The following is a 13,452-nucleotide window of genomic DNA, read 5'->3' on the forward strand; positions in this document are numbered from 1 at the left end:
TTATTATATTTTTACGGCACACGCAAACATTTTAATTGCAAACTATTCTAATGGTTTTACAACTGTACAATTAACATCAGTTTCGTGATACTTAGCTTTAATTTTGAGAGAAAAATAAAGGTAGTGATTGCATCAATAAGATAGAAAAGCCTTGGTTAGCGGTTGGTAGTGCTTGCGCATACCACGCGATGTGCGAGCTACTTCGCGTGAAGGTTTCGAAGACGAGTACCTATCTATAATACGATGCCATGTGTTAGCCCACTCTTTTCTACAGTGGGACAAGAGGCAAGTACTTTTTTACTAATATCAGTGCACATATTTTATTTTAAATTATGGCCACTTTGAATTCAGTAAGTAGATCATGTTCGAATATCGTCATCAGTATCATGTGTGTGGTTGAAATACTTAAAATATTCAGGACGTGTAAGAGGGGAACCACAGGGAGCACGTGCGTTTAATGCCTGAATAGGACAATTGCTATTCATTTATTACAATTATTTGCACTCACGTCAGAAATAAACTCGTCTGCTTATAGAACTTCAGATTTTCCTTAAGATAGAAAAATGTATTCCAACATGTTTCTCACAAACCATGTAAGGTGGACAAAGAAACCACGAGCATTCACCTTTTTAGATTAAACTTACTTGAGTATTGTAACGTGGTTTTCAGAATATATTTAATTCAGAATATTAATATTTTTTTCAGGTAATGAAAGATGGTGGTATATGTTTTGCAAAAAACGTTTTTTTTTTCTCAATAAACAAACAGAATCATGCGTGCATTCCTAGTAAAACACTAATACAAGACTACTAATTAAAATACGCAAGTAGGTAATCAATAAACAATCTAGACTAATTGTTATGTTAATTAAAATCTACTACGTTCTAATCTTCTTCAATCTAATTATATCTGACCATAGAGTTCAACCTTCGATTTAATGCAATAAATGGTCTCGCGATATGTGACGACATAAAGACCTTTGAAAAATCGTTTGTTCAAGGTCCTCGGCGAGACATTGAACTATGGAGCGTACGGTCTGATGACCGAAAGCAATCCAAAGTGTTGGCAAACAGATACTGTTAGGCAACAAGTTCAATGAATTAAGCGAAAGGCTCGGAAATAAAAGTTAGATATCAGTCTCGCTTCAACTTCCACTTACTACGCTATTTCGTCTTGTTTATATTTCAAACACAGAACAGAAATCAATAATTTTGACGCTATTTTCTAAGTTTGTCTACTGCTCAAAATATTTCCATCGAATGACGCGTGCATAAGTGATGAAGATGTTTCGGCAATTTCAACTCTCACAACGATGTTACTTAAGTAGTAGGTAGGTCCAAATTATGCCTATTCATCAAGTTCATTCATATTAACACTGCCGCTATACATTTATGTAGTGACGCTACGGGCCATTTGGGAGTGGTCAAAACTTTAATGTCAATTACACTGTGGGAGACTTTTGCACTTTGGCTTTTTAATTTTCAATGTCTCTCTTTCAAGGCTAGAATTGTACATAGTGTAATTTTCTTTCGGTTCGTAAAGAAGCACAACGTGATCAGACATTGTTTACGCTCATAACGCTTGTGGTTAGTACTACAAAGCAAGATTGCGGTGACCCCAGACTTTTCTAACTTTCTTTACTTTCTTACCACTATGAGTAGTATGAGTGTTCATGATACAGCACATTGTTTCATAAAAGAAACCATTTTATTTAATAACGTTACATTATAAAAAAAATATTATTAAAGATATTTAATTTGGACGAATTCTTGCTTGTTAAGATTTTACGGCGATATGACATGTGGCTTTTATACCAGCTTCAGACGGATTTAAGATGATTGTCTATAAACTGTATTACTACTTAAGCATATCATTAAAATTAGACTTGAAACTCATACATTGAGTATTCCAAATTATATTGCAAGCGTTAAAGTGAAGTTTCAATAGTAGATACATACCTGTTTTCTCCGTAGACGTGGTAGTTAACGGCCCTCGCCATGAGTATGGCCACCATCGGCCTGAGCGCCTTGCCCTGGCCATCGAAGTAGTATGTGGCTATGGTGTTGAGTTCTGATTGGTTGGTGTTACGCTCCAGCTCCTGTCGGGCAAAGGGGCTACAGTCGAGTTGGGATCACATCCAAATGAATATCATATAACATATTACTAAATAAATTAATCTCAAGTTCACATCAAAGACTGACAAATTAAAGTCGTGTAAATAGTTCTGGAGTGTAAGAACATTTACTGGAACATTTGTATATTTTTTAGAACGCAATATGTCTTGGATATGCCATCGTCGACACCATAATCTAGTCGTTGCACTGATAATATCTCTAGGTTAAATGCGAACTCTATCGTATTTCATACGAGCTGATTAGAATTGACAAACACGATAACCAAGTGAACCAGCACTGTGAACTCATTGATATCGATATACTTTAATATAGATTACGATAATCTCTTACATAAATTGTTCACTTTCTTGCTGCTTAGTATTAGATTTCAAGAAACCGTATAGGTTGTATTGACAATTTCACTATAGCGACAAATGAGTCATCTTATAAAGCGAGACATTTCTCTTTCCTTCACTTTCTATATTCATTATATGTCATAAGTCTGCTAATAACCACAGATTCGTGCGATGTGTTTCGATAAACATAGCAATTATATGCGCTACAGTCTCGTAGCAATTGCTACGAAATATTAAAAAGTCTTACAATACACGTTAACAATTTGTGCTCATTTTATCAGACAATCGCTCCATTTCGTTATCAGCTCATTTGAAATAGATCGCATTATAATGTAAATTCACTATTGCACGTTTTTAAAATAACATAAATAGAATGTTAAATGGGAAAATTATGTTCTTTTTGCATTACAGTAGTTAATACTTACACGTTAATTAATCATTATAACAGACATTTAACAAGAAAAACCCTCTGAGTTTCTTCGATATCAAGTAATTATTTACATTGTAGATATGTACTTTACTTAGTTATAAGAGAATTCACGCTCTTGATTTTATCGGTCGAAATGAAGTAGATTCTTTAACGGTCTGAATGGTAAGTATGTACAACATAAGTATCACATTACAGCTAATTTAATTATCTACCAAGTACAGCAAGACGAATCGTTACAATGTTCTAAAGTCCAACACTGGATTGTGTTCGCGTAAAAAATAAGTAATGCTAATTATTATGATACGCATTTGTTGAGTCCGTAGAAGGCATTCTAAACGGTGTTACAACAGAGATAATTTGCAACTGCCTGAAGGACTCGGTGGTTGTTTTCAGCTAGACAGTGTGGTAACCACCATCGGCTGCACATTGACGCAAGCTTGACGCAAGTGTCCTCTTACCATAGCGCACAATGCTACTTTTGGCACAACCTTTTCAATTATGATGGTTGAACACCAATTTTATTGTTACGTCGACGTAGATTATATTATATGCAAAGTCCTATTAAACCGTTAACAGGTGATCTGTACATACGATAAGGTTTTGTTGTGATATAAAAACTAGATTTTATAAGCTGTAATAACTGTGCTAAACGAGTTTATTTTATAGGTCAGCAGAGTTGTCGATGTTACATATATTAGATATAATTTCTTAGATTATGATTTTCATAATCAGCTGTGATAAAAAAACTACATAATTTATATTAATACCTACGTAGTATAATGAGTACATTAGCATAAGAGTTTTGTAAGTTTTACCAAATATACGTGTAGGCGCACCCAACGTTGCAACAAACTTCCTTAAATAAATAACCTAAGGCTTCAGTTTGGTAATAGTGGAAACAGTCACGGACATAACTATAAATAAGTAATAAGTATGTAAACAGTAAAGTTAAATACGTTATCATTGTAAATTAACTAGTCTTTAGTGCGTTTCAAACCAATCTTTCTAACACGAATCTTCAATCATTGACGTAATTGTGACATAAATATTTATACATATATTCATAAATTAATTTTCAAACCTTTTGCAATCTCTCTAATCCGGCATTGAGATTCGTTGGCAAAGATAAAGATGAAAATTAAAGCAATGTAATATCTTAAAATTATGACCATATGTTACGTATCGTACACGGTAGTTATAGACTAAGGTTTCGAATCTGACTAAACATAAAAGTAAATATTTGAAGAATGGATCCTTCACTTATTGTTGACCGTACGTATCACAACATCACGCAGTTCTCACTACGAAATCTATGTCCTACAATGAGATAAACCTTCTACTAGCTCATAATCATGCGCAGTAGCATCTTCCACTGTTTGATTGTTGATGTAGTATGAAGCCAAGGAGTTCCTTTAGCAAGTATTTACTTTTTCTTAATATCCACCAAGGGTACGTCGAAACATTCGTAAATGGAACTTTAAGTTTCTGTTTTTTTAATTTACTATACAAAAAAACAAAACAATTTATTCTGCCAACTACTGCATTTTATTTCACGAAATATGCTGGTTGAAAAATACTTTGACTTTCAAAAATTACTTGTTTTTCTTTTTTGACAATAAATTTAAAAACATAATAGATATACCAATTTAATTTGACAGTCATACTTATTTTTTAAACAAATTGATGTTTTCGTGAAGTTCTTTCAAGGTCTGCATTATTTTGATTTTTACCGGATACAACACTGCACGTGTTTGGTTAGTAAACATAGTTTTCTTATATCAATTACTTTAGGTAAGTATATTTTCAAACATGACTAAAATCGTACGCATACGTGAAATATCAACCGCATGTACATATTAAAGTACAAACGAATGACGTACTTATCATTCAGTTTTATTTGGTAGATAGTGTTTAAACTGAATACTTTATTATACCAGTAACAGTAAAATAATTCACATAGACGACATTAAGGAATGCAAAGTGCAAATGACGCTCAATGTCACATTGACAGTTCTGTTATTAGTAAATAACTGGCAGTTACGTTTAGTATACCTATAATAAGTTTATTTGCACATAAATACAATGATGCCAATACTACAACCTTGCTGCTACTGTAAAACCAACAATGATAGGCAATTTCCAGTCATATAGGAAACTGTAAGTTATAATGTAACAGTGACAATCTAATAAATGTTATTTAACACAATACCTTTATTGTGAAATATGACATCAGACTGACCAGGTGGAATTGCCCGGTATCATTTGATAATTGAAGCCACTGTGCCAAATACTTTAAAGGAAGCGTTTACGTAACGTTTAGTGAAACAATTTCAGATTTTCTTGTGTAAATAGAAATAGCCTTGTAAGTATAACACAATTTTCCCGTAATTTAATTGAGTAAAACTAAAGTCAGTAACGGAAACGAAGTAATGAGAATACTTGTTAGTTGTTTTTGCGTACCGGGCCTGGAAACAAGGTCAATGTTCAAGTTTAGCGCTGTTCCACGCCACACTTTCCATTTCCCACTCATTGCTTAGCACTGCGAGACCCATTAATTACGAAAATGACTACTTACTCGGAGACAATTTGCTCTGTGACTAATGTAAACAAGGCGCTAAACTACTTTTAGCAAGAAAAAATATTAATCACATTGTCTACGGTGGGAATACTAGTTATTATTTCTTATTAAAAGGTTAACTAATCAGTATCGTCACTTTGCTTTGGTTGGACTTAACTAAGTCCAAACAAAGTAGCATTTCGAGCTGGAACATATACAGGATATTTTAAATAGGACATCTTCTTGTCTCACCAAACCAGAAAGGTTATTAATTCATGCCTTTACAAGGCATAGTAAAACTAAGATTGAGTAAAAACTAGAAATCAGCCATTATGGCAACAAAAGTGGAGGAAATGATCGTGTAGAAATATACAAGTTGCCAGTACAGCATTCACACGGGCCTAGTTTTAGACGAGTTTTCCAAACAGAAAGTAGGCAAACGAGCATCTAGCATCGCATTGCCATCACAAACGGTGGTGATACACTAGGACCGATGTCACTACTCGTTGGTCGACCTCTTTCTCGCATTCCTTTGTCTTTTTTTTCAGAAAAAAAAATTAAACTTAAATATCGACTAATATGAAATAATGCCTCGAGGTATGAAGCAATAATTTGAATAATAACTAAATGAACCAGGAAGTAAGAGATGTTACCTCACAATATCAATACAGAAGAGGGATAGCGAATTGCTGTTGAGTACTCGGCACTCGAACGTAAATACACTTCGAGTTTAGTGCATTGCAACGTTTTGCAACATCGTTGTCAAAAGTTCAGTTGAGCTAAATGCGCAACCATACAACTCTGGCGAGGTTGCCGGCGTTGAGCACAATACAGAGGATGTCATTAATTTTGGTGTTTATCTGCTTAAAGGTCAGTTTCTGCAATTACATTCTAGAGCCTCATGCTCCAGTGCCCTGGAGTCATTTAGGCACAGTAATTGTGAGACATTTTTGACAGTGAATCCCTATGTGCACCAAGGTCAAACGATTAAAATTTTTAAAAGAAATATTTATCAAAAAAAACTGATGTGGTTAAACAATCCTTGTACCTATTTATGTTTCTTTGAAAATTTCGGTTTGAGGATAATTATTTGTACGGATGCACGCACTGATATCTAGCAAACTGTGTAAGTCAGTGCGTAATGTGCGTTACGGTTAATCGTATTGTGTGCCACAGATCTCAATTACCGTCGATGCGCAAATTGCACAACCCGAACTGACCAACGTGCTAACACGTCGTGACTTTGACACAATTGCCGATCAATAGACACACTGCCGACCGATGGGACCATAAAGAGTTCCCTTTTTTATCGCAGCCTATGATACAATGAATGACACATTGATCAGTCTACTTTTGTCGGTTACTCGTTGTATGTAATTACAAAGTCAATCAGATGCGATATTCTGTGACTCTGTTGATGACACTGATGGCCGTCATTGTACCTTTGCATATGCACTATGTGTCACACAGACCCTTGTATACTTGTAATTTATTTAACAGTAATGTAACCTTTTATTATAAAACAAAGGTAACTACAATTTGTTTGAAATGTTTAAAGACAATCGATTTAATTACAATTTGATGTAAAATACTTTTAGAAATAATGGAATAATATCCTTTTAGCGTTTTATATGTTCATTAATCAACTTTAATGAATTGAGTTCCACGCAATAGCTATAAATAAACGTTGCACTTACGGATCTGATGTCTTCATATATTCCATTGAGGTCGTCTTCCAGTAAGCGATAGGGGTCGACGATCTGTGTGCCGTAGTCTGGTAGGGAGCCAGTGCTTGTGCTCTGGAGGCTGGACGCGAGGCGGCGCACCAGCCCGCTCGATACGCCCGCGCTGAAACCACCCGACCCGCAAGCAGGGCCGCATGTTGTGACTCTCTGTAATTAAACAATACACAAACTATAAATAACAGATACAAATCATTTAAAATTAATCAAAATGTTCCAGTTAAGTAATTTATACCTTTGTTTCTAATGAGGTAGGTATATGAATAAGAATTTGTTGGCTGTAAAGGTTTTTGCGCTGTTTTTTGTAACAATTTGTTATCTATATCTAATTTAGACCTGTTGTGTTTCATAATTTGGTCCTTTGAATCAGTGAGCAGTGGGTGAGTGTCCGACAAGGCACGAAGGGTGCGGCAGGTGCCCTTAACTAAGTGGTAGCGTCGACAGCGGCAGTGACCGCGATACGCGGGTGTCGCAATTCCGTTTATGCAACTGCAAGCGAGTGCAGTACGCGCCCGATGGGCTGCGACCGGCCCGTGTTGCAAAATCTCCACACGTTCGGCCGACGCACGTATGTGCCAGCAGGTACCAGACCATAGATGGACGCATTTGCGGTTATAAGTTAAGAAAAAACAATTAGCTAAACCATCGTTTTGGCTTCATTACGTCACATTGGTGTTACATCTTCTTATGAAATATGAGCGCAACTCTTTGTTTATATAGTACCACGTGTTTATTGTGATAATCGTAACGTTTTGGATCAGATCTGTGGAAAAGGATTCAAAAGTTTGCTTCCAAAAATGTTATTCATAACCGTACTGACCGTGAACCCTCGGTATACTTTCATTTATTGCCTGGTTACATAAAAATGAAACTATTAAACCGTGCGTGCTTGGCTAACTACAAGTCCACAATGAACATATTAATGTTGTTCTACGTACGGTATGAATACTCAATTTAGCGAATAATTATAAAAATATAATATGGGCATCAAATAAAGCTCTTTTATCGAGGCTACGTTTTAAACGCTGCGAAGGACTACGCTTTAATTGAGCGTTAGTATCTGACAGCCATTCTCCAGTTGAGGCTCGTGTAGAAGCTGGCGCGAGGTAGGATCAATGTTGCAATTTTAAAATCAAATGCATTATTAGTAAACGTAGTTCGAGCTGTGAATATGCTTCAAGGTTCATGTGCTAATGTTTATATTTCCACAGAAGTTGCAAGTCACGAAAATTGTTGTTATTTTAATACGGTTTCAGAACTTCGGACGTTTGTGGTACAGATTTCAGAACTCTGTGTTTAAAAACTTACTGCACGAGAGAAACAAAAAAACTTGAACCAGATCTAATTGAACGTACAAACGATTATATTTCTAGTTTTAATAAACTTCTTTCGTTGTTTACGTACATCAATCAGTGCTTATACATTATACAACTTGCTACGTAACCTATATATATAAAAGAAAGTCGTGTTAGTTACACTATTTATAAATCGATTTGGCCGAAAATTTGGGGCCGAGCTAAGAACCTGAAGGCCGACATAGAATACTTTTATCCAAGGATTTTCCGAAAATCCTACGACAACGAAAAACGAGATTGCACGTACGAAGTCACAGGCATAAGCTAGTAATTTACTAAAAATAACACGGGTTAGTGGAGCCGTTTCGACAACATCCTTAATTCGCAGCGACGTCTGATGCGTAGCATAATAATTACTTCCATACGATTTCACACACGTTAACACAGTAAAGGACGGCTTCATTGAAGATTTTGAGAATTGAGTAACAACGCATTATGGAATATTACACTAGCAATTATGGATTGAACTTTTAAGGCCAACTATTACTACTTGTATATTTTGTGCTAGTACTTCTATTTGAAATGTAAATTAATGTGAAATGAAACCACAATAGTTGACCATTCGTTGTTACTAAATAAAACATAGAAAAAGAAAAATAAATATGCAAACATTTCTGATGAAATATACAAAAACTTCTGTTGAAGGAAATCGCTTTAGTGGTAAGTTATACTGAATTAAAGAAAAATAAAAAATGTTGACAAAGTAATACTCAATTAAAAAATTATTTGTATTATTTTAAATAAATTCTACTTTTTGTTTTCAAGGTAACTGCATACATAATTTCTAAAAATGAGAGAGAAAATCGAATAAAGTTTCGCAATTAAACATTATTCAGAAACCTTTCGATGACGTAGGTACGTGTAATTTCGATAAGTTTTAAAAATATTCTTGACCTGTGGTCATATGCAAAGCACTAAATTAACCACTTTGTCACAGTAATGACCATTTCCTACCATTAACGTAAATAAAGATACACAGTTGACCTTAAGTAATAAGCTTTCAATTATTTATCTCCAGGAAGGCGCTTCCTATATGTCACAGAATATGAGAGAATATATTCTGAAACCTTGGCGAAACCATTGATTCACCACTGTCCTTGTTATATCCCGTTTTTCATACGACCCCGGAACATACCTACAAGTAATTCCTTAATTATATTTTATATTACTTATACTCCTTTTATGCTTTTAAGGTTTTATGATCAATTAAGTTAAAATATCCTGCTCAATTAAATTGAATAACCACAATCCACATAACTACTTATTGGCGTCATTACAGTCGCGACAATTCTAAGTATTCTCACACGTACCTGTAATGTCAATAAGTAAACAGAGCCTCCTAATTAACAAGGAAAAACTCATTAAAATGTCTCATTCGTTTCTATGTGGTTTGCTTTTTAGTACACTTGAATTATCTACGTTCCAGCAAACATTGAGAACGGGTGTCTGGCTTATCAAACAAAAAAGAATAAATATCACTTGGAAACCTACGAAATAAAATCATGATATCCGTGTTCAATGTAAATGAATAACAACATTGTCGCACGTAAAATTGCATGTGTTACTGGGCGCACATAACAATTAAAACACGATAGAAAGTGAGCGTTTCGAACGCTCTTGCGCATCGACCGACACTGTTCTTAAAATAGAAGTGAGCATCAATTGACACGTACATTAGATTGATATACAGCTGTTACGTGGACATTTAGACTCATTATGTCAACCCAAAGGAACCACTTCATTATCAATGGACATTTCGCAACTAAGTACACATCAAATAATATTTTCTGATTTCTGTAACTCAAACTACGATCCGAAGAGTCTAAAGAGCAATTTTCACACATATTTTGTCATACAGGAAGGCTACGCGTGCACCTACTTACATAGGAAATTGTGGTATTGTTTAGGATGTGTACTCCTCAAAAACGTACGTTGTAAAGCAAATACATAAATATCTCGTCTTTGTCATGTCTTCACAACCGAAACAAGAATAGGTGCGTTCGTTAGAACAAATATTAATTTGTATGCCGCTCAAGTACCACATGCAAAACTATAGCAAAAATGTGCCTAGTTTAGTTTAAGCAGACTTTAACACATGCAAATAATTGCTCGTAGATCATTATACGTTCCAAGGTCTCCAATGACGAAGATCTGTTCAAATAACAATAAAACTTGCACGTGAATAAAATTTACAATTTACTTTTAATTTATTCCAAGCCTGATTTACCTAACTACATATTGATAATGTTCAATTTACTTAATCACACACTTGACGATTTAATTATGTTTACTAATATTTTTAGTACGGTAAGCCTAGTGAGGAATTTCATTCATTAGCGATTTTTTTAACGAAACCTATCTGTAGGTACTAGGTAGTAGGTCTACCTAGTACCTACCTGTTATAAGATAGTAATTCAAGAGAACGTCGAGAAGTGAAAATTGATATAAAACCTTATCCAAATTATACGCATCCATATTCGAACTAAAGAAGAAATGAACAATAGATGCATGTGCACGGCATCCACATAATTTGTTACATCTAGCGAGATTGCTCCGGACCTCATACACACTACTTATTTGACTTTTTTCTTTTTGTTGGTTTGTAGCAAAGGAATGTTTTAAGTAGAAAGTTAAGTACTTAGACAGGGATAATATCGAAGAATTTTATTACGGTATCTGTTATTTTAAGTTAAGGTAAACTTAAAAGTAATTAATATCTTTTACGCAAATAAATCACGTTATTTATTTCTGGCTAAATGTCAGCGTTTATTTTTATAATACGTGGAAATAACCACGATAATTTTTTTTCATATTATTGCTTTATGGAAATAAGTTATAAAAATAACGTACGATCATACAAGTTTGTAAATAAAAATAGATTAAAGGACTCGTGTAAAAGTTGCGCATGCTGACGCGTGTAAAAGACATCAACGCGTCAGCTGCGCCGACGCAAACTCATCGTGAATAATTTAACATTTTCCCATTATCTAGACATTTTACGATGTGCAAACTGCAAATATATAAAAGGATGTTTAACGGCGATGACGACATGATAATTACACAATAATATGTGATGACGACGGTATTGATTATTGTCCGTCTTCATTTTTAAGTCCTTTCTTAAGAATAGTGACTTGCAATGGTTGTTGTAGGTATTTACTTATATTGTTCTGGACTTTAAACAGTTTTATTTAGCTTGCCTGTTTGTTTATACGGGTTAAATCTAGTAAATTAAATAGTACGGGTTAAAGATAGTAAATCTAGTAATAAGTGCTATAGCAAACTGGCCCAAAATCCTACAAACACCTTCGCCTGGGTCGGAAAGGGTCAATATCATTTTGTACGACAGCTCTGAACGAAATTACTCCTAGCATGCGATGTTAGTTATTGCATCACATGACCGCAATCTGTCTAGACATTTTCAAATTACTTTAAACATCCTTTGCTTGTCGAGATTCAAATAGAGACACAATTTAATTTAAACATTCAAAGAAAATTCTGGTAGTGTTAAAAATAATATTAGGGCTACTGACAAGATGTAATAGAAACACTGTCACCTTGATAACCCAAATCAAAAATTCAGTAAATTTTTAATTGGTGCACGATCGTGCTGTGACCTTTTTTTACAATGACGTACAACAATCAAGAGTTTTATTGGACACTATTCATTTCGACCTCGACAATATGCGTGTTTGTTAGGTACCAGCAGTAAGTGCAACCACAGCGTATGGTATACCAAGGTCGTTAGTGCACCTACTGGTAGTTAATGATCACGGGTGCAATTAGCCTCCACCGGTCTGTGGCGAGAGGCATGTCGGTCGAAGACGCCCCACCCCGCTAGGTTATGAATCAAGGACGGATTTAACGGGAACAACTGGTTTCGATTATGAGTACCTGTGCCACAGAATACGAAATTGTCAGAAGCTTAATTTAAGAACTTACTGTTGCTTGGTTAAACAGTAGTAATTTATACCATAGAGATGGAAAATAAGTACGGGAAATTCAGTGAATTCTTAATTTCTGTAAAAGTAAATGTGCCAAATTAACAATGTATTTAGGAGATGCCTATTGTAATAGATATTATTCAAATTAAATTAGAATAACGAAATCAAAACATTTGTTGCAGTTGGCATAAAAAATGTAGATATTAATAGACACGTGAGAACAAAATAATGGCATTTAAGTAACAAAAGTAATAGCAATAAGTTATTTAAACAATTTGTTCCAATAGATGTTGCATCTCATAATTGTGAATTATGTAATGTATACGAGTACTAAATATCCTCATTTTTATGGATTTCAAACGGTAAAGTACAATTAAAGGTCAATAAATTAAGTAATTTTATTAAATCTTAGAAGACGTGTATCGTTTATGTCAGCGATAACTATGACGCTGAATATAATCTGATGACACATTACTTGAATCAAATGCTTCGGATGAGTGAACATAAGCTTTGAAATAATTTAGTTAAAATTTAGTAAGTACTATCGTTTATTAATCACATTTGATTCCCAAGTGTGAACAGTTTTAAACGGTTTTATTTAACATGACCTGGTTATTTGTTTATTAGGACCAAATTTTGTAATTGACATTTAACGCCCTTTCTGAAGTCCGATAGATCTGATATTTGGTACAAACACAAATAGAAAAATATTTTTATGTATTACTTGTTTCATTCGAATTATGCCATAATTAAGCTAACAACATCATCATCTTCATTTTGAAACAGGCCCTTAAGGCCGCGTTTCCATTGAAGCGGAGCGGGGCGGAGAAGAGCTTAGCGGTGCACGAATTGACCAATCACTATGCTCGAAATCTCCGCTCCGCTTCAATGGAATCAGCATGAGCGAGGCAGAGCAGAGGTGAGCGGATATTCATAAAAATATATAGCGAGACG

The 13,452-nt window shown here is 34.7% G+C and overlaps 1 protein-coding gene across 1 annotated transcript in view; it reads right to left on the reverse strand.

The window, feature by feature from the left end:
* Positions 1-13,452, reverse strand: part of LOC118268135 (all trans-polyprenyl-diphosphate synthase PDSS1) — a 40,848-nt gene that overhangs the window by 21,858 nt on the left and 5,538 nt on the right. The window contains exons 2-3 of the mRNA XM_035582438.2: positions 7,155-7,349; positions 1,959-2,098 (exon numbers count right to left, since the gene is read on the reverse strand). Coding sequence (XP_035438331.1) covers positions 1,959-2,098; positions 7,155-7,349 — 335 coding nt within the window. The remainder of the gene's footprint in view (positions 1-1,958; positions 2,099-7,154; positions 7,350-13,452) is intronic.

This window comes from Spodoptera frugiperda, chromosome 29 (assembly GCF_023101765.2).
Source record: "Spodoptera frugiperda isolate SF20-4 chromosome 29, AGI-APGP_CSIRO_Sfru_2.0, whole genome shotgun sequence".
NCBI classification, from domain to species: domain Eukaryota; kingdom Metazoa; phylum Arthropoda; class Insecta; order Lepidoptera; family Noctuidae; genus Spodoptera; species Spodoptera frugiperda.